We start from the raw sequence: 24,255 nt of genomic DNA, 5'->3' as shown, positions 1-24,255 counted from the left end.
GTAAACATGATAATCACCTGTAGGAATGCTTGTTAAAAATTAGATTCTGATTTGACAGATTATAGAGTAATGACTCCAGGGACATGTACTTTTAGGAGGCTTGCCTGATAATTTTCATGTTCACTGAAGACTAAAAGCAGACATGGGACTTCAGGCATAACTCTCTTGGATCCTCATCTGCCTTTCCTGTAGAGTGAGGTTAATAATGGTTATCTCCTGATTCTCACTTATTCTTATCCTCTTTTACATCCACTAAGCAGATGCATTTTATAAACCACACCCTATGCCAGGTTATTGTTTATGCCACCTCTATCATTCACTTCTTCCCACTGTAAAAAAATCACTAAAATTTAATGTGTATCTTCTTTTCTTCAACTCGGAATCATATGTATCTTTGTAAGCTGGGCCTACAATGGGTGCTCGTTAAATGTTTCTGAAATGAATTTGTGATTGAATGAATGATTTACATTTTAGTGTGTAGGAGACTGAAACACACCCCCAGAATAAGACATTATTAGTATTGTGTTCCTTAATGCTACAAAATGGATGCCACAGTTCTCAATTTTGTCCGGAGCAGTGATTCCTAGTTTTCTTTCTTTTCTTATTAATGCTTGAGAAATTATCTTCAAGTTCAAGAGACTATGGACAAAATGGGGAAGTTGGGAAATCTAAAATAGAAACCCATTGCATTTTGCAGGTTTCTTGATATATTAACTCCCCTTGCACTGGCCTCAGCAGCAGCAAAAAGTATGAGTTTCATTTTCAGAGAACCAACAGTTTCTTTAGTTAGCAAAGCCAAATTTGTGCTGCTGCACCACAAACTGGTAACACTCAGCTGACAAATGCTAACAGCTTTTAAAATGGAACAGTAACAACAACAAAAAAGCCAGTTATTTCTACTCCAAACCAACATTCCCTAATTCACAGAATTTATTTTCTTCTTTTTCCTTTTCTTCATAAGCAATAGGGGCTCTTCCTTTATTTTAAAGTATAATGACACACTTTGTGGGGAAAGAGTACTATTTATTCATTAAGCAATATTTCTATTCTAAGTGTAAAGTGTTGAAACCAATAGATGTGCTCCCTGCAATTCAGAGACTTGAAGTCAGGTGGGAGGATTTCTGGGAAGATGGCAGACTAGAAAGACAGGGTTTAGGACACCAAACGAAGGCTGAACACTACCCAGAGAAGACAGGGACAAAAGAAGGGAATCATGACGAAACTCACACACACTCCAACAGGCACTGAACTGAGAGGGCTGTCAAAGAGTGCTATCTTCTGGCAGACCAAGGAAGTGCACACGAGAAAATTAAAAATAAATGAGATGCTTTTTTACAGCCTTTATAACCTGCCCAGTTTTGAGCAACTAGCAGGGACAATCCAAACGATCCACGTTGAGACAAGAATCAAAGAGTGGTGGTAACACACAGACTCCAGTCACTAAATCCCTACAAAAGAGAAAGAAATTGAGCATCTGAGTAAACTACATCATAATCTGATGTCTAGACATCAGCAAAAAATTATGAGCCATAATAAGGAAATTGAAGACATGGCCCAAGAAAAGGAATATATTGAAGCTCCAGAAGAGATGCAGGATTTGAGAGAACTAATTAGTGAGATGTGCAAATTTCCAAATTCAAATTAGGGAGTTCTAAGACAATATGGCTAAAGAGATAAAGGACATTAAGAAGACACTGAGTGGGAAACGATGTGGTTCAAGCAGTTGAGCTCCCATTTATCATACAGGAGGTCCAGGATTTGGTGCCCAGGGCCTCCTGGAGAGGGAAAGCTCGCCTGTGTGGCGAGCTGGGCCACGCAGAGTGCTGGCCACGCAGGAGTGCTGCCCCGTGCGGGAATGCCGCCCTGAGCAGGAGTACAGGCTGATGTGGAGAGCTGGCGCAGCCAGATGATGGAACAAGAGACATAGAGGAGAAACAATAAGACATAGCAGACCAGGGAGCTGAGGTTGTACAAGAGAATGATCGCCTCTCTCCCACTCTGGAAGGTCCCAGAATTGGTTCCTGGAGCCACCTAAGGAAAATACAAGCAGACACAGAAACAATAGACAGTGAATGAACACAGAGAGCAGACAACAGAGGTGGGGAGATAAATAAAATAAATCTTGGGAAAAAAAAAGACACTGAGCGAGCACAAAGAAGAATTTCAATCTTTGAATCCTCAAGAGAAAGTAACAGAGCTCATGGGAATGAAAGACACAATAGATAAGATCAAAAACACATTAGAGGGAAGCAGATGTGGCTCAACTGATAGACCATTCCCCTACCATATAGGAGGTCCAGGATTCAAACCCAGGGCCTCGTGGTCCATGCGGTGAGCTGGCCCACGCGCAGTGCTGCTGTGTGCAAGGAGTGCTGTGCCACAGAGGGGTGTCCCCCGCATAGGGGAGCCCTATGTGCAAGGAGTGCGTCCCGCAAGGAGAGCTGCCCCATGTGAAAAGTATGCTCAGGAGTGGCGCTGCACACATGGAGAGCTGACGCAGCAAGATGACACAACAAAAGAGACGCAGATTCTCAGTGTCGCTGAGAATGCAAGTGGACACAGAAGAACACACAGCGAATGGACACAAGAGAGCAGACAACAGTGGGGAAGGGGAGAATAAAATGAATCTTAAAAAAACAAAAAACACATTAAGGGCATGCAACAGCAGATGTGAACTGATAGAAGAAAGAATAAGTGATACTGAAGACAGAACAGCTGAAACTGAAGAGAGAAAAGAATGGAAAAAATTGAGCAGGGCCTCAAGGAATTGAATGACAACATGAAACCCAACAACATACATGTCCTGGGAGTTCCAGAAGGAGAAGATAAGGGAAAAGGGGCAGAAAGAATATTTGAGGAAATATCAGCAGAAAATTTCCCAACGCTTATGAAAGAAATGAACTTAATGTCCCAGAAGTGCACCATACACCAATCCAGAATAAATCCGAATAGACCTATTCCAAGACACAGACTACTCAGAATGTCAAACGTGAATGATAAAGAGAAAATTCTGAGAGCAGTAAGGGAGAAGCAAACCATGACATACCAGGGATGCTCAGTAAGACTGTGTGGATTTCTCATCAGAAACCATGGAAGCAAAAAGATAGTGGTATGATATAACTAGGATACTTAAAGAGAAAAACTGCAGGTCTGTCTTCAGGGCCAGCAAGGGGACTTTACCATTTACAGTGAGCCAGGCTGCTAAGAACAGGGACCCCCACCCTGCAGTCCCCCTGCAGTCCCAGGAGTGCGTGTGGAAGCTGGATGCAGGGACCATCAAGGTCCTGCCAGCTGACTAAAAAGCATCCACACAGCTCTCCAAGAAAGACCCACATGGACCCCAGGACTGGCTGAGTGGTGACACGATCCTGAAGGAGGTGTCTGATTGTCGATCTGGAGAGACTGCGACAAAATTAGTGTTTCCACAAGGTAAAACTGCGGTTTTCTAACACTGAACTTGGAATTTGTGGGATGGTAAATCCCTTCCCCCTGGGGCAAAGGGCTGGAGCTTCCCTTGAGAACTACCAGCCACAAGGCAGAGTAAACAAGCCCCGTGTTCCCCTAAACGAGTGAGCCCTAAGTCCGTGTTCCCTGAACCCCCGTAACCCACATCTCACAGACCCATGTACCCTGAATCCACATTCTCCCAGGCTTCTGTTTCCCAAACCCAGTACTCCCGGAAATCTGGCATTGCCCTAGCTGCCGGGCTAACTCCGGGAGTGGGAGGGTTTAGGTGGGAGGTGCGGAGGGGCCCAAGGAGTGCAGGTTCAATTTTCTGGTCCCCTCCTTTTAATGAGTTTGGAGGAGCATATTAGCTGACTTGGGGAGAGCCTAGGAAGAGAGGAGAGAAGAATCTGCTGAGAGAGCCTGATTTACCTAAATGCCCTGGGATAGGAAACTTGGTCTGGGAGAAGGTGGAGTCAGAAAACTAACTAGCCCCTCTGTAGCACACCTAAGGGACAGGGACAGTAGGTGATGCTTTGCAGGCTTACAAAAGCATATTTAGGGTCCCTGGCAAGGATTGGGTGCGCTCTCTCAAGAAATTAGGAAACATTATTTTCTGAGATGAGTTGGTTCACCAGGGACCCATTTGAATCTCCTCTGGGAGCGCTCACACAGCGTTCCTGCTGTCAGGGAAGTAAGGAAGGGAGAAAGGGGAAAGATCAGACTCCTAAGCAATTTATTCAACTGCAAAGAGGAGTCCTTCCTTGAGGACTTGCCTCGTCTTTCTTGCTGGCTTGTTTTCTTGTTTGTCCTTCCTCTTTATCCCCCCACGGTCCTTTTATTTCTTTTTTTCCTTTCTCTTTCTGGCTTTTTTTCCCTCCTTCTTTTCTCTTTTATTAATATCAGGTACTGCAGGCAACAATTCTTATTTGCTGTGCTTCTTTGCCCTCAATTTCCTACTTCCTGTGTGTACTGATTTTGGCTACCAACTCTATCCCCTGTCCTTTACACCTTTCTAACCTCCATCATTTATTGTTTCTCTTACATTCCACCTCTTTTCATTTATTCTCCAATATTTTTTTACTTTTTATCTCTAATACCTCTATTCTGTTTTCTATCTTTTATTCACTCTTTAGATTATTGTCCTTTCTTTTCTCTTTACCTCTCTCCAGAGCACACTGGCCTTTTAATTCATACCATACTCCTCCCCATAATCAGTTTACTATCCCATTACAGGTACTCCACTTTTTTACTGTTATACCCCACACAGCTTACATGAGTTCAATATCCATTCTCCTAGATCTCACATTGCTCTTTTGCTAACATCCACTATCAATACTACTGTTATCTTTTTCTTTTCTTACCCCTTTTGCTATCTCTGGCCCTAATATTTTCTTTCAAGGGAACTTACCCAACAACAAGGAAATAGAATAAGAAGAATAAAGTGACAAAGGGAGACTTAACACACACAAAAGAACAACTAACTGAACCCTGACATGAAAAAACTAATCACCTTAATAAACCCATCAAGATACAATGATGACCAGACAACAACAAAAAACTACAAACCATACCGAAAATCAGGAAAACACGATCCAATCCAATGAACAAACTAAAAACAAGGAAGAGAAGTGGAACACCGAACAACTAATTAAAGCTCTCAAAACATGTATCATGGATCAATTTAATGAAATGAAGGAAGAAATTAAGGATATTAAGAAAACACTTGGGGAGCATACATAAAAAATTATAATCATGCACAAAAAGATACCGGATATGATGGGGATGAACAGCACAATCCAAGAAATAAAGAATACACTTTCAGCAAATAACAGGAGATTTGAAGAGGCAGAGGAAAGAATTAGTGATCTGGAAGACAGTACATCTGAAATATAACAGATAGTAGAAATGATCAATAAAAAGATAGAAAAAATCCAGCAGGGACTTAGGGACCTGAATGACAATGCAAAACGTGCAAACATATGCATTATAGGCATCCCAGAAGGAGAAGAGAAGGGAAAGGGGACAAAATCTGTACATCAGCTTCAGCAAATGTAACACGGACATGTAAAAAGATCAGTGCAGGGGAAGGGGGATAGGGTTTGATATTGGATATATGGGAGTTCCCTATACTATATACGTGAGTTACTGTGATCTAAAACTTTTTTGAAGACAAAATTAAAAATTAGAAAAAAAATTTTTTTTTTAAAGGAATGGATGTAGACACTGAGGATGAAATGAAAGAAAGTGCCTTGACACTGTACATACAGGGCAACACCTATTACGGTGATGAAAGGCAAAACATTAAAAGCAAATCTTTATAATACTGTTCATTTTTATTAATACACCAATTTATTTTTATTTTATCTTAGTATTTCTAAATTAGTATGTATACTTCTGATCTTTAAACCCATCACTATATTTCATTTTCCTGTTAATTGAATTTGGCAATATATTAGGCTTCATTGCTGAAGAAGTTTTGGACCACAGAGAGGTTCAACTACGGCAGGGGAGGAACACTGGTGTGGGGTATTATTAATGGGGGGGGGGGAGCCCATGGTTGGTAGGGAGTTCTCCAGGGCATGTATATTGAGGATAAAAATGTTTGGGCAGTGGACTTGGCCCAGTGGTTAGGGAGTCCGTCTACCACATGGGAGGTCTGCGGTTCAAACCCTGGGCCTCCTTTGACCCCTGTGGAGCTGGCCCACGTGCAGTGCTGATGCGTGCAGGGAGTGTCGTCCCACACAGGGGTGTCCCCCATGTAGGGGAGCCCCACACGCAAGGAGTACACCCCGTAAGGAGAGCCGCCCAGCGCGAAAGAAAGTGCAGCCTGCCCCGGAGTGGCGCCGCACACTCACAGAGCTGATGCAGCAAGATGATGCCACAAAAAGAAACACAGATTCCCGTGCCGCTGACAAGAACAGAAGCGGACAAAGAAGATGCAGCAAACAGATACAGAGAACAGACAACTGGGGTGGGGGGGGGAAGGGGAGAGAAATAAATAAATAAATCTAAAAAAAAAAAAAGTTTGGATAACAGTTACAAACAACAACTGAAGGAATGCTGAGTTCCTAGCCAGGGGAGCTCTATCACATTCCCCAATGGAACAGCAACAATCCTCCAAGTGCAACAGCAAAGATCAACAAAGAAGGATTTTCCAACAATGAGCCCTTGATACTGATGACCATGCTTATGAGTCTGTGTGCCTGAAATATGAAGTAGGCCTAGAACTGCAGGGTGCCTGAGAGTTACCTCCTAAGAACCTCCATGTTACTCAAATGTGGCCACTCTCTAAGCCAAACTCAGCTTGTAAATGCATTACATTCCCCCCAGTGTGGGACATGACTCCCGGGGATGAGCTTTCCTGGCGCTGAGGGATTACTACCAAGCACCAGCTGGTGACGTAAATAGAAAAAGACCTTGAATAAAAGGATCAACTCAGACCAGCAGAATATCTCAGTCCACATGTAGGATCATGTGTTAAAAACTGCTTTTTAACCTTGAATAAAAGGGGGAAATGGCAAAGACAAATGAGTTTATACAGCTAAGAGTCTTCAAAAAAGAGTCAGGAGGTCATTCGAGGGGTTAAGCTTACACACTCCTTGGGAAGACCGCAGAAAAAGCCAAAGTGGATACAACCCCAGGTACTGGTGCTCCTGAGGGCTACTGAGGCCCACAGGGATATGGTCATGGCAGATAGCTCTGGAGCTCAGTACCAAGTCAGTGGGTCCTATTTTGGAATTTGTGTCCCTGAGTGTGATGGAGTTGGATTCAGATGTGACCTTTCTACACATGCCTCTTCTGTCACTTTTACTGAACCTTTGGTTGGTGCTAGTATTGGTATATACTCAGGATACTTGAATCTGAGGACTGTGCATGTGCCAGCTGGGCCCTGAGCCTTGGCAGAGTTGCAACTCCTACTCTCTGGTTCATTGGACTTACAGAGGTCAGCTAACAGAGAGGTGAAGATGATCAATCACCACACCAGGAAACTGAGAGTGCCTACAACTGCAAGCAGGAGAATTGCATCCATAATCCATGTGGAATCTATATAGAGGTAGAGTGGACATCACCATCCCAGGGCCCACAGAATGGAGGAATACAATACAGATTAGAGTGGACTTACTGATATTCCACTATAAACTTTTTGTGACTACTAATAGAAGAAATTGTATCATTGATGGGGACAAAGTGACCACAGTAGTTGCTGAGGGCAGGGAGAGGGAAGAAGAGATGTGATGAGGGGGCATTTTTGGGACTTTGGAGTTGTCCTAAATGATACTGCAGGGTTAGATGCTGGACATTATATATCCTGCCAAAACCCACTGAATGTACTGGGGGAGAGTGTGAACTACAGAGTAAACTATTATCCACGTGGTGCAGCAGTGCTCCAGAATGTTTTCACCAAGTGCGATGAGTGTGCCACAATGATGGGGGAGGTTGTTGGTGTGGGAGGAGTGGGGTGGGGGGATGGGGGGGTATATGAGAACCTCTTATGTTTTTTATAATGTAACCTTTTTTGTGATGTATGTATCTTCATAAAAACACAATTTACAAAAACGATGGGGGTGGGGGGAGTGGGCTGTGCTTTATATGGGAACCTCATGTTTTTTTTAATGTAACATTCTATGTGATCTATTAACTTTAATAAAAACTTTTTTTAAAAAAGAGAAAAACTGCAAACCGAGAATTCTTTATCTAGCAAAACTGTCCTTTGAATATGAAGGCAAGTAGAAAATATTCACAAATAAACTGAGAGTTTGTAAAAAAGAATCCGCCTTGCAGGAAATATTAAAGGAAGCCTTAGAGCCTGGAAGAAAAAGATAGGAGAGAGCAGCCTGGAGGAAGGTATAGAAGAAAGAATAGCAGAAAGGATAACCAAAAGAGTAAAAAGACAAAAATATGATATGACATCCAAAGAATAAAATGGTGAAAGTAAATAATGCGTTTACAGTAATATCATTGAATGTGAATGGATTAAATGCCCTAATGAAAAGATACAGGGTAACAGAATGGATAAAAAAACAATCCATTTATATGCTGCTGACAAGAGACTCATCTTAGACCCAGGGATACAAACTGGCTGAAAGTGAAAGGTTGGAAAAAGATACACTCCATACAAACAGTAACCAAAAAAGAGCAGGGGTACCTATACTAATATTGGACAAAACAGAGTTTAAATGCAAAAAGTCATAAGAAATCTAAAAGGCCATTATATATTAATAAAAGGGACAATCCACTAGGATGATATAACAGTAATAAATATCTCTGCACCTAACCAGGGTGCTCCAAAATATGTAAGACAAACTCTGGGAAAACTGAAGGAGAAATAGACACCTCTGCAAATCACTGGAGACTTCAACCTACTCACATCATTAGATAGAACAACTAGATAGGAGATCTGTAAGGAAACAGAAAACCTGAACAGTATGATAAATGAGCTAGACCTAACAAATATACAGAACATTGCATCCAAACTCAGAGGGTTATATAAGTGCCCATGATCTTTCTCCAGGATAGATCACATGCTAGGGCACAACACAGATCTCAATAAATAAAAAAGACTGAAGTTATACAAAGCACCTTCTCAAATCATATTGGAATGAAACTGGAAATTAATAATAGACAGGAAAAAGGTAAAATTGCAAACATGTGGAGGCTAAATAACACACTCTTAAATAATCAGTGGGTCAAAGAAAAAGTTGCAAGTGAAATCAGTAAATTTATTGAGATAAATGAAAACAAGAACACAACTTACCAAAAATTATGGGATACAGCAAAGGTAGTCTTTTTTTTTTTTTTTTTAAATATAAGATAAGACAGTCTTGAAGGGAAACTTATAGCCCTAAACACCTATATTAAAAGAGAATAAAGAGCTAAACTCAAAGGTTTAACTGAACTACTAGAGAAAAGAACAGCAAAGCAATCCTAAAGCAAGCAGAAGGAAAGAAATAATAAAGATTAGAGCTGAAATAAATGAAATTAGAGAACAAAAAATCAAGAGAGAAAAATCAACAAAACCAAAAGCTGGTTCACTGAGAAGAGCAATAAAATTTACAAACCCCTAGCTAGATTAACAAAGAAAAAAGAGAGAGAATGCAAATAAAAACAATCAGACATGAAAGGGGGGAAGTTACGACTGACCCCACAGAAATAAAAAGGATCATAAAGGGAACCGAGAGTGTCTATAACTGCAAGCAGGAGAATCCCATCATCAGCCATGTGGAATCTAAGCCCCCTCTCTATTTAGAGGTGGAGTGGACATCGCCATCCCAGGGTCCTCAGGATGGAGGAATAAAATATGGATTTAGAGTAGACTTACTGGTATTCTTCTATAGAACTACTTTGACTCTAGCAATAGAAGAAACTGTATCATTGATGTGGGGACAGTGGCCATGGGAGTTGCTGAGGGCAGGGAGTGGGAAGAAGAGGTGTGATATGGGGTATTTTCAGGACCTAGAGTTGTCCTGAATGATACTGCAGGCGCAGATGCAGGATATTATATATCATGCCATAACCCACTGAAAGGACTGGAAGAGAGTGTAATCTACAATGTAAGCTGTAATCCATGCTGTGTAGCAGTCTTCCAAAATGTATTCATCAAATGAAACAAATGTGTCACACCAATGAAAGAGGTTGCTGATGTGGGAGGAGTGGAGGTGGAGGTGGGAAGTGGGGGGAACCTCTTATATTTTTTAATGTAACATTTTGAGTTACATTTTGATCTATGTATCTTTAAAAAAAAAATTTTTTTTAAAGTATCATAAGAGGATATTGTGAGAAACTGTATGCCAACAAACTTGACAACCTAGGTGAAATAGAAATTTCCTAGAAATGCACAACCATACCTGACGCTACAGGAAATACAAGAACAAACCAATCACACTGAAAAATATTGAATTCATTACAGAAAATCTACCAGCAAAGATGGTTTCACAGGTGGATTTTACCAAGAATTTGGAAAGAATTAACATCAATCCTGTTTAAATTCCTCCAAAAAATTGAAAAGGAGGGAAAACTACCCTATGCATTTTATGAAGCCAACATCACCCTAATATCAAAGCCAGATAAAGACTACTACAAGAAAAAAAAAAATTCAGACCAATCTCTCTATGAACACAGATGCAAAAATTCTCAACAAAATACTTGCAAATTGAATCTAAGAGCATATTAAAAAACTAATACATAGTGACCAAGTGGGATTTATTCCTGGTATACGAGGCTGGTTCAACATAAGAAAATCAATCAACATAATACACCTCATTAACAAATTGAAGGAAAAAACACACGATCATCTCAATTGACATAGAAAAGACAGTCAACAAAATCCAGTATCCTTCCTTGAGAGAAACACTTCAAAAGATAGGAGTAGAGGGAAAATCCGCAATGATAAAAGGTATATATGAAAAACCCACCCCTAACATAGTACTCAATGGGGAAAGGTTGAAAGCTTTCCCTCAAAGATCAGGAACAAGACAAGGATGCCCACTGTCACTCACCACTGTTAATCAGCATTGTACTAGAAGTTCTAGCTAGAGCAAATGGACAAGAAAAAAAATTAAAGGTATCCAAATAGGAAAAGAGGAAGTAAAACTCACACCATTTGCAAATGACATGATCCTGTATTTAGAAAATTCTGAAGTATCCATGACAAAGCTACTTGAACTAATAAATGAATTCAGCAAAGTGGCAGAATGTAAGATTAACACACAAATGTGTGTAATCAATAATGTTTTTGTACACTAGTACTGAACAATCTGAGGAGGAAATCAGGGGAAAAATTCCATTTACAATAGCAAGAAAAAGACTCAAATACTTAGGAATCAATTTAACCAAAGAAGTACATGCCTCTATGCAGAAAACTATAAAACAGTGCTAAAAGAAATCAATGAAGACCAAATAAATGGAAAGACATCCCATGTTCATGGACTAGAAGATTAAATATCATGAAGATGTCAATCCTACCCTAACTGAGTTATAGATTCAACGTAATACCAGTCAACATTTCAACAGCCTATGTTACAGAAATAGGAAAGGCAATTACCAAATTCATTTGGAAGGGAAAGTACACCCAAATAGCTAAAAGCATTCTAAAAAAGAAGAGCAACATGAGAGGAATTTCACTGCCTGACCTTGAAACATATTACAAAGCTATGGTCAAAACAGCATGATACTGGGATAAAGACAGACACATCAATCAGTGGAATAGAACTGAAAGTCCAGAAATAAACTCTCCCCCATACAGTCAACTATTTTTGACAAACCTATCAAATCCATGTTAATGGGACAAAACAGTGTCTTCAATAAATGGTGCTGGGTGAAGTGGGTATCTATAACCAAAAGAATGAGACAAGACCTATATTTCACTCCCTATATAAGAATTCACTGAAAATGGATCAAGGACCTAAATATAAAAGCCAGCGCCATAAAACTACTAGAAGAAAATGTAGCAAAATATCTTCAAGATCTTGTAGTAGGTGGGTAGTTTCTTGGACCTTACACCCAAAGTGTGTCCAACGAAAGAAAAAACAGATGAGACCTCCTCAAAAGTAAACACTTCTGCACCTCACAGGACTTTGTCAAAAGGGTGAAAAGGCAGCCAACTCAATGGAGAAAATATTTGGAAATCACATGTCTGATATGGGTTTAGTATCTATGATATTAATATAAAGTGATGTTACAATTCAACAATAAAGACAAAAGACCCAATTAAAAAATGGACAAAAGTTTTGAACAGACATTTGTACAAATATAAAAGACAAATGGCAAAAAAAACCACATGAAAAAATGCTCAACATCACTAATGATTAGGGAAATGCAAACCAAATCGACAGTGAGATATCATTTCACACCTATCAGAATGACCAGTATTAAAAAGACAGAGAACTGTAAGTGCTGGAGAAGATGTGGAGAGATAGGAACACTTATTCTCTGTTAGTGGGAATGCAGAATAATACAGCCACTGTGAAGGATCTAAAGAAGTTGAATACAGATTTGCCGCATGACCCTGCAACACCACTACTGGATATATACCCGGAAGAACTGAGAGCAGTGACACAAACAGATATCTGCACCTATGTTCACAGCAATGTTATTCATGATTGCCAAAAGTTGGAAACAACCCAGGTGTCCTTCAACCAATGAACAGATAAACAAACTGTGTGGCATAGTCACACGATGGAATATTATGCAGCTGTAAGAAGAAATGAAGTCATAAAGCATATGACAACATGGATGAACCTGGAGGACATTATGCTGAGTGAAACAAGCCAGACAAAAAATAACAAATACTGTATGATTGTGTTACTATGAACCAAATATATTGTGCACTATATTATTTGATTAAAAAAAAAAAGTGTATGTATCCAAGTACATTTAACTGAGAAATGTTTTTATTCAACTGTACTTTCTTTTTCTTTTAAAGTTATTGTTTATATTTTCCATTTTTAAATGGACAAAATAAAGTTAAAAATACAAGAAAAAAAATAAAGTCAGGTGGGAAAGATAGATGACAAATTCCGTTATTTCTGACTTTGCCAGATCTAAAGGCTGAGAGACTCCTAGACACATTAGAGTGCTGGAGCCTGCTTGTATCAGCTGGCAAAAGTGATTGTATGTATCACAATCCAACTAATCAGGGACTTCATGTTAGTACCCTGAAATTGGCCAAGCTGGGGCATTCACGACTCAGAAATCAGACATTACAAATCAGGCCTTCCATGGCTCCAGTGGTTGTTAATAATTTATCAGCACACCTATGTCTCCACTTCATTAAAATTGTGGCTCTAATTCCCGGACTTGTAGGTAGGAATTCAGGAAGGAAGGGCTATATCAATCTTTCAAGTCCTTTATCGACTGGTGCTGTAAGATCCAATAGCAGAGGTCTGTTCAAAGAGAGATACCAGGTCCTTAGATCTAAGAGAGATGTGTTCTAAGGATACGCTGCTTACTCTCTTTGGATATAAGGCGAAGGCAATCTCTTAAGGCGGCAATTCTTTAATTAGTGTGTTACCCAAGTGTCACACAATATCCAAATAAATATCATGCATTTCTGAGCTTATCAGTCAGTTTTAATGGTCTTCTGGGAATTACTACTAGAGTTGGAAAGTTACCAGTCTATAATCCACCCCCTGCCCCATGCTTATCCTCAATTACTTGTCTTAGTTTGATGCAACATTGACCATAAGCAGACATTCCCTGGCATCGTTTTGGTATCGTTATGCCAGCATTTTGGCTTTTAATGCTTGCTGACACTTTGTATGACTCTGCCAAAGAGAAGATAGTTTTGTCAACAATGTAGGCCTTTAACAAACACTATCAATCTTCTAAAGTAAGGCTCAGGAGTACACTGCAGAGCAGGACAAGCTAAGAACCCAGTACACAAGATGATATCACCTCCACTTCCAATGGATTTATATTAGCAGCCAAGGTATGACCACTCAGTTTCACAAACGGTTAGCATGGAAGTAAATGGCATGAAAACTTGTTGAAAACATTTAGACCATCATAAAATACATAGGTGATAGTCCAAGGGTAAAATGCGAAAAAGAGGAAAAGGTAGTTGAGGATCTCTGGAATTGTCTGCTCCCGGATAGCTGAGGATCCTTACCTTCAGGGTATGGAGGGTTTCTGACCATTCCATGGACCCTATCTGAGGTATGGTAGTGAGGAGTAAACTTTTCGCTTTATTTGCATTTTCTTTCAGGATCTTTAAGACCTTGTCCACTGAAACCTAGAGAAACAACAGCACAGCATGTTACCAGCAATTTAAATTTCCACTGCTTTTGGCAGAATACAGTTCCACTTTTTCCTATGTCCCAACCTCATCTGTGAAGTTGGCTTACTCCAATTTCAGTCCCCTGATCCCAAGCTCTTTTATTAGGACTAGTCTAGGTCCATGGGGGGAGGTCTTGGAGAAACTCCATAACATCTGTGAAAAGCACTGAAGGGTTTCAATATGGTGTGTGAGAAATTATCTCAGATGTATAATGTATTAGCACGGTCTAGAAAGACACAGGCATTCTCTATGTACAAAGGAGATCTGATGCAAGTCTTGAAACTTTTGTTACATTAGGTAAACAAACAGACGATAAGCACATTTTTCTTTAGAGAAATATTCTAGCTGACAAAGAAAAATGATGGAATCAAAGTATCACTATTTTCATAGCCCATAAAGAATTAATGGCAGGAAGACAGTGGAGCAGGAAGCTCTGGGTGGAGCAGTTTCACTACCAAAACAACTACTGAACTGGCAGAAACTGCCTAACTCAACTATTTGGAAACTCTGGAGTCTAGTGGAACACTGTGCAGCACCTAAGGAAAAGCTGGAGGAAGAAGCTGGTAAATTTCATTAAATATGGAATTTAACTCTCCCTGCAGGGGTTACCATCCTTCATCCCCTGTGATGAGAGACAAAGAAGGTGATTATATACTGATTAATGGGTCAATTCAACAGGAAGACATAACAGTTATAAATACATAGGCATCTAATGGCAGAACTATAAAATATATGAAGCAAATATTGATGGATTTGAAGTGATAAATAAGACTCTACATTAATAGCAGAAGACTACAATACACCACTTTCAACAAAAGATAGAATATCTAGACAGTTTATCAGTAAGGAAATAAAATACTTGACTGATAATTTAAACCAACCAGACCCAACAGACATATGAAGAACATTTTACCCAACAGTAGCAGAATACATTCTTCTCCAGTGTACACAGATCATTCTCCAGTATAAACCTATGCCAGGTCATAAGATCACACTCCAGGTCACAAAACAAGTCACAATAAATTAAAAAATATTGAAATCATACAATGTATCTTTTCTGAGCACAATGGAATGAAGCTAGAGGTAGAAATGGAAAATCCATAAATATGTGGAAATTAAACAACATACTCTTAAATAACCAATGGGTCAAAGAAGAAATCGAAGGGACATTAGGAAATATCTTGAGGAGAAAGAAAATGAACACAACATATCAAAACTTATGGTATGAAGCAAAGGCAATGCTAGACTGAAAAAAAAGTGGACATAGATAACTAAAATCAGAAACGAGAAGGGGTACATTACTACTGACTCCACAGAAGCAGAAAATATTAGAAGATGATATTATGAACTACTGTACATCAACAAATTAGTTAACAGAAATGAAATGAACAAATTCCTAGAAACACACCAACTATCTACACTGTCTTAAGAAGAAACAGAATAATCAACAGACCATTAACTGGTAAAGACCTTGAATCAGAAATCAAAAGCCTCCCAGAAAGAAAAGTCTATCACCAGATGGTTTCACTGGCAAATTTTACCAAACACTGCAAGAAAAACCAATACTAATGCTGCTCAAAATCTTCCAAAAAAATTGAAGAGGAGGGAACACTACTAATTTATTCCATGAGGCCAACATCACCTTCTTGCCAAAGCCAGAAAAGGATGCCACAAGAAAATTACAGACCAATATCACTTTTATAAATACAGATGCAAAAATCCTCAACAAAATATTAGCAAACCAAATCCAATATCACATTAAAAGTGTTACTGAGTGAGATTTATCCCAGGTACACAAGGGTGGTTCAATATAAGAAAATCAATTAATGTAATATACCATATTAAAAGAACAAAGGAAAAAACCCACATGATCATCTCAACTGATGCAGAAAGGGCATTTGACAAAATTCAGCACCACATCTTGATAAAAACACTTAGAAAACTAGGACTAGAAGGAAACTTTTATGGAAAAACCCACTATTAACATTATACCCAATGGTGGAAAAACGAAACCTTTTCCTTTATGGTCTGGAACAAGACAAGGATGTCCACTGTCACCACTGTTATTCAACATTGTACTATATATTCTAGCCACAGTAATTAGGTAAGTGAAAAAATAGAAAGGCATCCAAATTGGAAAGGGAGAAGTGAAACTTTCCTTATTTGTAGACTACATGGTCCTATATGCAGAAAATCTGGAAAAATCCACAACAAAGCTAACAGAACTGATAAAGGAATTGAGCAAAGTAGCAGGGTACAAAATCAATACGCAAAAAATCAGTAGTGTGTCTATACACTAGCAATGAAGAATCAAAAGAAGAAATCAAGGAAAAAATTGCATTTACAATGGCAACTAAAATAATCAAGTATCTAGAAATAAATCTAACCAAGGATGTAGAGGACTTGTACATAAAAAACTATAAAACATTGCCAAAAGTAATCTAAGACGATCTAAATGAGAGGAAAGACATTTTATATTAATGGATTAGAAGACTAAATACTATTAAGATGTCAATTCTACCTAAAATGATTTACGGATTTAACACAATCCCAATCAAAATTCCAACAGCCTTCTTTGCAGAAATGGAAAAGCCAATCATTAAATTTATACGGAAGAGTAAGGGCCCCAAAGAGCTAAAGCTATGTTGAAAAAGAAAATTGAAGTTGGGGACTCGCACTTCCTAATCTTAAAACTTATTACAAGGGCAAAGTAATCAAAACAGCATGGTACTGGCACAAAGGCCAATGCAAATGTACTGAGAGGTCAGAAATCAACCCTCACATTTATGGCCAACTGATTTTTGACGAGGTGTCAAGTCCTCTCAATCCATAAAGTGTAGTCTCTTCAACAAATTGTGCTGGGAAAACTGGATGTCTATTATGTAGAATGAAGGTGGACCCCTACCTCATGCCACATAAAAATTTAACTCAAAATGGACAAAGGACCTTTTTATAAGTACAAGAACTATTAAACTCCTAGAATAAAACATAGGGAGGCATCTTCAGAACCTTTTGCTAGGCAATAATTTCTTAGACTTTACACCCCAAGCACAAGCAACAAATAAAAAAATAAACGGGAACTCCTTAAAACAAAAGACTTTCGCACATCAAAGGACTTCATCGTGAAAAAAAAAAAGACGACCTACACAATGGGAAAAAATATTTGGAAACCACATATCCAATAAGGGTTTAATATCCAGAATATATAAAGAAATCCTACAACTCAACAACAAAAAGACAAAAACTCCAATTTAAAAAATGGGCAAAAGACCTGAATAGACATTACTCAAAAAAGATAAACAAATGGCTAAAGAGCTTATGAAAAGAGATTCAATATTGTTATTAAGGAAATGCAAATCAAAACCATGAGACACCATTCCAGATCCACTAGAATGGCTTCAATACATATAAAAACTGAAAATTATAAGTGCTGGAGAGGATGCAGAGAAACTGAAACACTTGTTCATTGTTGGTGGGAATGTAAAATGGTACCACCGCTGTGGAAGACAATTTGGTGGTTCCTAAGAAAATTAAATATAGGATTACCATATGACCCAGCAATCCTACTTCTAGGCATATACCCCTAAAATTGAAAAAGCAGGGATTTAAACAGATACTCGCACAGTATTGTTCATGGTGGCATTATACACAAATACCAAAAGATGGACGCAATTCAAGTGTCCATCAACCAATAAATGGATACACAAAATATGGAATGTATTAACAAGAGATTCTTAATTCAGTCATAAAAAGGAATTAAACTCAGATATATGGGACAACCTGGATGAACCTTGAAGGAATCGTGCAGAGAGAAATAAGCCAGACATAAAAGGACAAATATTGTATGATCTCACTGATGTGAAATAATTACAGCAAGCAAATTTATAGTCGGAAACTAGAACATAGGTTACTAAGGGCTGTGGGGTAGAAAATGGAGAGTTAATGCTTAAATTGTACAGCTTTCCTACTTGGAACAATGGAAACTTTTTGGTCATGGATGGTGGTGACAATACCACAATACTGTGAGCATGACTAAGAGCAATGAATTACATATTTGAATGTAGTTTAAAGGGAAAATTTTAGGTTGTACATGTTACTAGCATAAATTTTTATTTTTTAAAAAGCAAAACAGAGCCATAGGGCTGTACAAAACAAACAGTGAAGGTCTAATGCAAACCATTAGGTACAATAATATTTTTCACTGCTTGTAAGAAAGGTACCACACTAATGCAAGGTGCTATTAATGGTGTGTGTATGGTACTACGGGAACTCTCTTTTATGCATGATTTTTTTTAAGCCTATAACTTCTCTAAAAAAATAAAAGAATTAATAGATCTGGCTGCTAATCTCACACAGAAAAAATACAGTTGTTAAGTGCTTCCTGATAGAAAACAAAACACTACTTATGGCACTGAAGGTGATCAAATCTCTAGATGCAACTATCAATTTACAGTAAGTACAGAGGACACCTCCTGCCCCCATCCCACCTCCATTTTACAGAAGAGGAAACAGCTTTAAAATCTTACCCATGGTCATTAATGGGCAAAACTAAAGGGAGACCCTGGATTTTGAAGGTCAATTTAGGCAACTCCAAAATTCTTCCTACCACGTCAGGCTGCAGACCTGGTTAAAGCTCATGACTCGCATGGCTGACCGAAATCATGCCATCTTTTATCTGTGCCTTTCTTATGGCATTTAATATTGTGTGTCTTTAAAACTACTTCTTACATAGATGTTTCTTTAAGTAAAATAGGTCCAGCTGCATTTCAAACCTTATTTGACCAACTAAAGGAAAGCACTCCTAGCTCTGAAAAGGTGAGGACAAACGTCCACATAGAAGGCCATAGCAGGCAGCAATCTGCTAACAGGGAGTGGCAGCGGATGGAATTTCCTATTAATTGGAAGCAGCCACTCAATACCATGAGGTTCAGTTGTTCCTTAAGTTACCAAAGCTGCCAAATCAGATATTATGTTGGCCAGGATTTACAAATCTCTTCCTAATAAATGGTGCTGCTTAATTAAAAAAATACACATGCAACTTCTAACATTAACACGGTAATGACATTAAAAAACTTCTAAAATTGAAGTTATAAAACATGGTGATTTAGTTTTCTAGGATGCTCAAACCAGATACCATGAGATGGGTTGGCTTTAAACAACGGGAATTTATTAGCTTATAGGTTAAGGCTGTGAGAATGCCCACATCGAGACACCGTCCCACACCCACTTTCTTCCAGACCAGCTGCTGGTGATCCTTGGTTCCTCTGCCACATGGCAAGGTTCATGGCAGCATCTGCTGGTCTCTCCATTCTCTTTCAGGTTTCACTGCTTTTAGTGTGTTGCTTCCACAGTTTTCTTTCTTTCTATATATATTCATTCCATTTACAAAGGACTCTAATAAGAGGATTAAGACTCATCTTGAATGAGGTGGGTCACCTTAACTTAGGTAGCCTCATCAAAAGATCCTAATTACAATGAGTCCATTACTACAGGAATGAATTAGATTTAAGAACATGTCTTTCTGGGGTACACAGAGCTTCAGTCTACCACAATTCACTCTCTGGACCCCAAAAAGACATGTTCTTTCCATATGTAAAATACATTCATTCTATCACAATATCCCAAAAGCCTAAAATCATTTCAATAAAACTTTAAGTATAAAGTCTCATTAAAATTGGTTATGGATGTGGTCTGCCCTGGCGCACAATTCCCTTTGTGGAACTATGATACCTACAGAGCAAGTTATCTGCTTCTAATATGCAAAGCAAGGACAGGCACAGGATAAACATTTCCATTCCAGAAGAGAGAAATTGGAAGGAAAACAGGGATCATGGGTCCCAAAAAATTCTGAAACCCTCCAGGTTATACTACATTAAGAGTTTTTTTTAAAAAAGATTTATGTATTTATTTATTTTCCCCCCTTTCCCTCCTCCCACCCTGCTGTTTTCGCGGTCTGTGAAGTCTTCTCATTTTCTCTCCTCTAAGATTGACCGGGATTCTATCCTGGAGAACTCTGATGTGGACAGAGGTTCCCTGTCAATTGTGCCACCTCAGTTACTGGTTTTTGCTGCACTTCACCTTGATTCTCCCTTTGTCTCTCTCTTGATGCATCATCATCTTGTTGTGTGACTTATTTGCGTGGGGCACGGGCTCGGCACGGGGTACATTAGAGTTTTGAGAGACATCTAAGGAAGGATTTTTATCCTCTGGTCCTGACAGAGCAGCAGCCCCACCCCTTCTCATGCTATCCGCAAAACACTAGGGTGAAGGCTCTATACTCATCGGGGTGACAGCCAGACTCTAATCTCCAGGGCACAGATGCAACACTCTCAGAACAGAGGGGTGGTGGCCAGAATTTCTGCAATCCCTGGGGAATATGCTTCACCCTCTGTGAAGACTAGGTGGCAGCACTCCTCCTGAACAAACAAGGTCTGCACTCTCCAAGTGCCAGGGTATACTCACCCTTTCCACACAAATGGGTGCGGTCTGCTCTCTTGGCCCGAGAAGATGTCAATGCAGACCTCAGCTTCCATCGTCCTGCCTTTGAAGTGATTTTAACTTCAGTCAGTCCCTTTAATTCCAGGCTGGAAGTGATTCCATTCATACAGATCTTGCAAAATTTTTTTTTCAGTTTTCCATGTAGTACACAGAGGTCCAAACCACCAGACAGTAGGACTTTCCACAGATCCTTCCTGGATAACTGCATCTCCAATCCCGACTTGCACTGAAATGGCTGACTGGTTCCAAGTTCAGTTAAACCCTCACATGGAGCACTACTCTCTCGGTACTCAGTTTCTGGAAGCTCACCATTTTCTAAACTATTAGTTTCTGGTTTATGCCCAAGAGTATTCCTCAGCTTATCCCTTTCCTCCTGCATTTTACTATAAGCTGAAAGGACAAACCAGCTGCACTATCCACACACACTTAGGCTGGAAATCTCCTCAGCTAAATTTCCAAGCCATTACTTTCAAATTGCCTTCCATCTGACGTCAGAACTCAATTTAGCCAGATTCTCTACCACTTTATTACAAGGGTCATCTTTCTTCCATTTTCTAATAACACTTTCATCATTTCTTTCTAAGGCCTCATTGGAAGTACCTTTAGTGTCCTTTTTTCTCCCAACAGTCTCTTCAAAGCAATCCAAGCCTTTTCTATCAAACAGCTCACAATTTTTCTAGTCCATTACCCAATTCCAAAATCATTTCCACATTTAGCAGCACCCCATTCCTGGTACCAAAATCTGTTTTAGTTTCTTAGGTTGCTCAAACCAGATTCCATGAAATGGGTTGGTTTTAAACAAAGGGAATTTATTAGCTTACAGTTTGAGGCTGTGAGAAAGTCCAAATCAAGGCATCATCCAGGCAATACTTTCTTCCAGAAAATCAACTGCTCTTGATCCTTGGCTCCTCTACCACATGGCAAGGCACATAGTGACATCAGCTAGTCTTTCCCTTCTCTTCCAGGTTTCCGTGCATTGTTTGCTTCCGTGGCTTTCTCTCTTTCTCTGTATTCATTCCATTTATAAAGGACTACAATAAGAGGATTAAGACCTATCCTGAATGAGGTGCATCACAACTTACCTGAAGTAGCCTCATCGAAAGTTTCTACTTAGAATGGATCCACACTTAGAGGAATGAATGAGATTTAAGCACAAGTCTTTCTCAGGTACATACATCTTCAAACTACCATACTTGGGGATTAACATTTCATAAGCAGAAAGAATATTGTCAAGGGCTAAAAATCTGGAAGTGGGAACAGATGGAATTTCCCAGAGCAGGATCTAAAACATTACTGTGGTGCGATGCCCTGAGAATCTCCTTTATTCCTCTCCAGTTATGAGCCCAGACCAACCGTCCCCACCCACTTCTTCCTAAAAAGTTACTTGATTGTAGTTTTATCTTTTTCTCTACTTTAAAATGAGAAGAATAATAGGACAAATGATCTTGTTTCTACAAATAAAATGCAAAGAATGAAAAGAGCAATGGGAATATCACAATGAAAGAAACTTAGGTATAGCATTAAAATGCGATGCATGGACATAAAGGATCCTGATTTGAAAAAACAAATTGTTAAACCCCTCATAAACTTCCCATGTGAAATCTCTGCCATGGCCCTGCCATATTTGATCCCAGCTGCTCTCTCCCGTCTCCCTACTCAATCATATCTATCTTTCCCCTCACACTTAAACCAGGAAACCTTTCTAGACCTCAAACACTTGGTTCACTCAATTGGATAGGCACTCCTGTAACTCACTAAATGATTTCTTTATAACCCTTAGTTTTATTACAATGGTTTGCTTACCCTCTTCTTCTGCCCTCCCATCATTAGAATGTTGGCCCCTTAAGAACTTGTCTGTGTGCTCTTGTAATCTTATACCAATCAGACTATCCAGTCACAGCAGGTCAAATGGATGGATATAAGGTTAGAGCCTTCAACCAAGCAGGCTGATAATATTTTTTCCCCTTTGAAAACAACCACAATAACTGATAAAACAGCATACAGAAATTACATACTGAATTTTATCCTTAAAGTAAGGCCCAAGTATTTACAGGGTGCCCAGTACACCTGCATGCCAACAATATACTGTCTATGTTGACCCTAGGATAAAAGTGTCTTCTTTACTATGAAGATCTTCCTGTTTCTACTTTTCAAAATGGGAGCTTTAGAAAATATCTCTTAATACCTAATGACAATGTATAAAAAAACTGACTTTGAAACCTTGTAGAAAGGCACTTTCTGGAACTAATCAATAGAGACAAACAGTTAAGACACCTCTTAATGGTTCTCATGGTGCTCAGAAGAGACTTCCACCTACCGCTTCCTCATGCTCTTTCCAGCAATCAAAATCTGTTGCCATGGCGATACTTGCATAACAAATGCCCGCTTCCTTAGCAAGAACCACTTCTGGAACAGTGGTCATATTGATAACATCTGCCCCCCATGTACGGAACATCAAGCTTTCTGCTCGGGAGCTAAAACGAGGTCCCTCAATTGTGATCATTGTCCCTTTTGAGTGACACCGGAGTCCTAGCTTCTTGGCAGTCTCTATGAGGACCTAGAAAAGAAAGAACCACAAACTCAAAACATATACATGTGAACAATTTAAGATTTGTTCCTGATGTTCCAATTAGTTAATTACAAAGGTTTTTGAAATTTCTCATGGCTTCAAATACCATCTATACATTAAAAATTCCCAAGTTTTTATCTTAAGGCTCTGATCTTTCTCCTGAGCATCACTCACATATAAAAGTTCCTATTTGAAATTTCCACCTGGATATCTAATAGCTATCTCAAACCTAACAAAGCCAAACTAGAATTATTTGTCCATCCACCAATGCCACATGGGCTTGACCATTATTTTCCTATCTCTAATAACAGTATAATCATGAATACAGTTGGGTCAAAAGTGTGGAAAATGTTCCTTTCTTTTCCTTCCTCATTCTTCTTTTTTAAATATGCAATACCTGTAGCTTTTATTTTATTTTAAATTTTTTATTACAGAAGTTGTGAGTTTACTAAACAATCATGCATAACATACAGGATGCCCACACACTAATTCACCACCAACACCTTGCTTAGGTATGGAACACGTTATAATTGATGAAAGCATTAAAAAATTTTTTTTAACAGTAGTTACCTTTGTGACAATATTTGAAAGACCATTAAAAGAGTTCTATTGTCCCTTGTTTATATTATGTGCATTTTCCCATTTAACATCCTATTAACACATTGTATTAGCATCATAGGTTTGTTAAAATTCACAAAAGAATATCTTGTTTTTTTAAAAGATTTTTCTTTCTTTCTTTCTTTTTCTCCCCTTCCCCCACATTGTCTGCTCTCTGTGTCTATTTGCTGTGTGTTCTTTATCAGCTTATATTCTTGTCAGTGGCAGCGGGAATCTGTCTCTTTTTGTTGTGTCATCTTGCTGCATAAGCTTTCTGTGTGTGTGGCACCACTCCTGGTCAGGCTGTGCTTTTTCCAAGTGGGGCAGTTGGGTCAGCTTGTGCAGGGGTCAGCTCAACACACGGGTCAAC

The 24,255-nt window shown here is 39.1% G+C and overlaps 1 protein-coding gene across 5 annotated transcripts in view; it reads right to left on the bottom strand.

Moving 5' to 3' along the window:
- Window positions 1–24,255, bottom strand: part of MTAP (methylthioadenosine phosphorylase) — a 97,355-nt gene that overhangs the window by 6,568 nt on the left and 66,532 nt on the right. For 2 of the 5 annotated variants that reach the window (XM_058301936.2, XM_058301940.1), the window contains exons 6-7: window positions 23,037–23,276; window positions 14,054–14,176 (exon numbers count right to left, since the gene is read on the bottom strand). In XM_058301936.2, coding sequence (XP_058157919.1) covers window positions 14,054–14,176; window positions 23,037–23,276 — 363 coding nt within the window. Of the gene's footprint in view, window positions 1–17; window positions 187–14,053; window positions 14,177–20,683; window positions 23,277–24,255 lie in introns of all 5 variants that reach the window. The other 3 variants (XM_058301937.2, XM_071216766.1, XM_058301938.2) reach the window with 3 other exon arrangements.

Source organism: Dasypus novemcinctus, chromosome 8, assembly GCF_030445035.2.
Source record: "Dasypus novemcinctus isolate mDasNov1 chromosome 8, mDasNov1.1.hap2, whole genome shotgun sequence".
Taxonomy (NCBI): Eukaryota; Metazoa; Chordata; class Mammalia; order Cingulata; family Dasypodidae; genus Dasypus; species Dasypus novemcinctus.
This window is presented reverse-complemented; position numbering and strand designations above follow the sequence as displayed.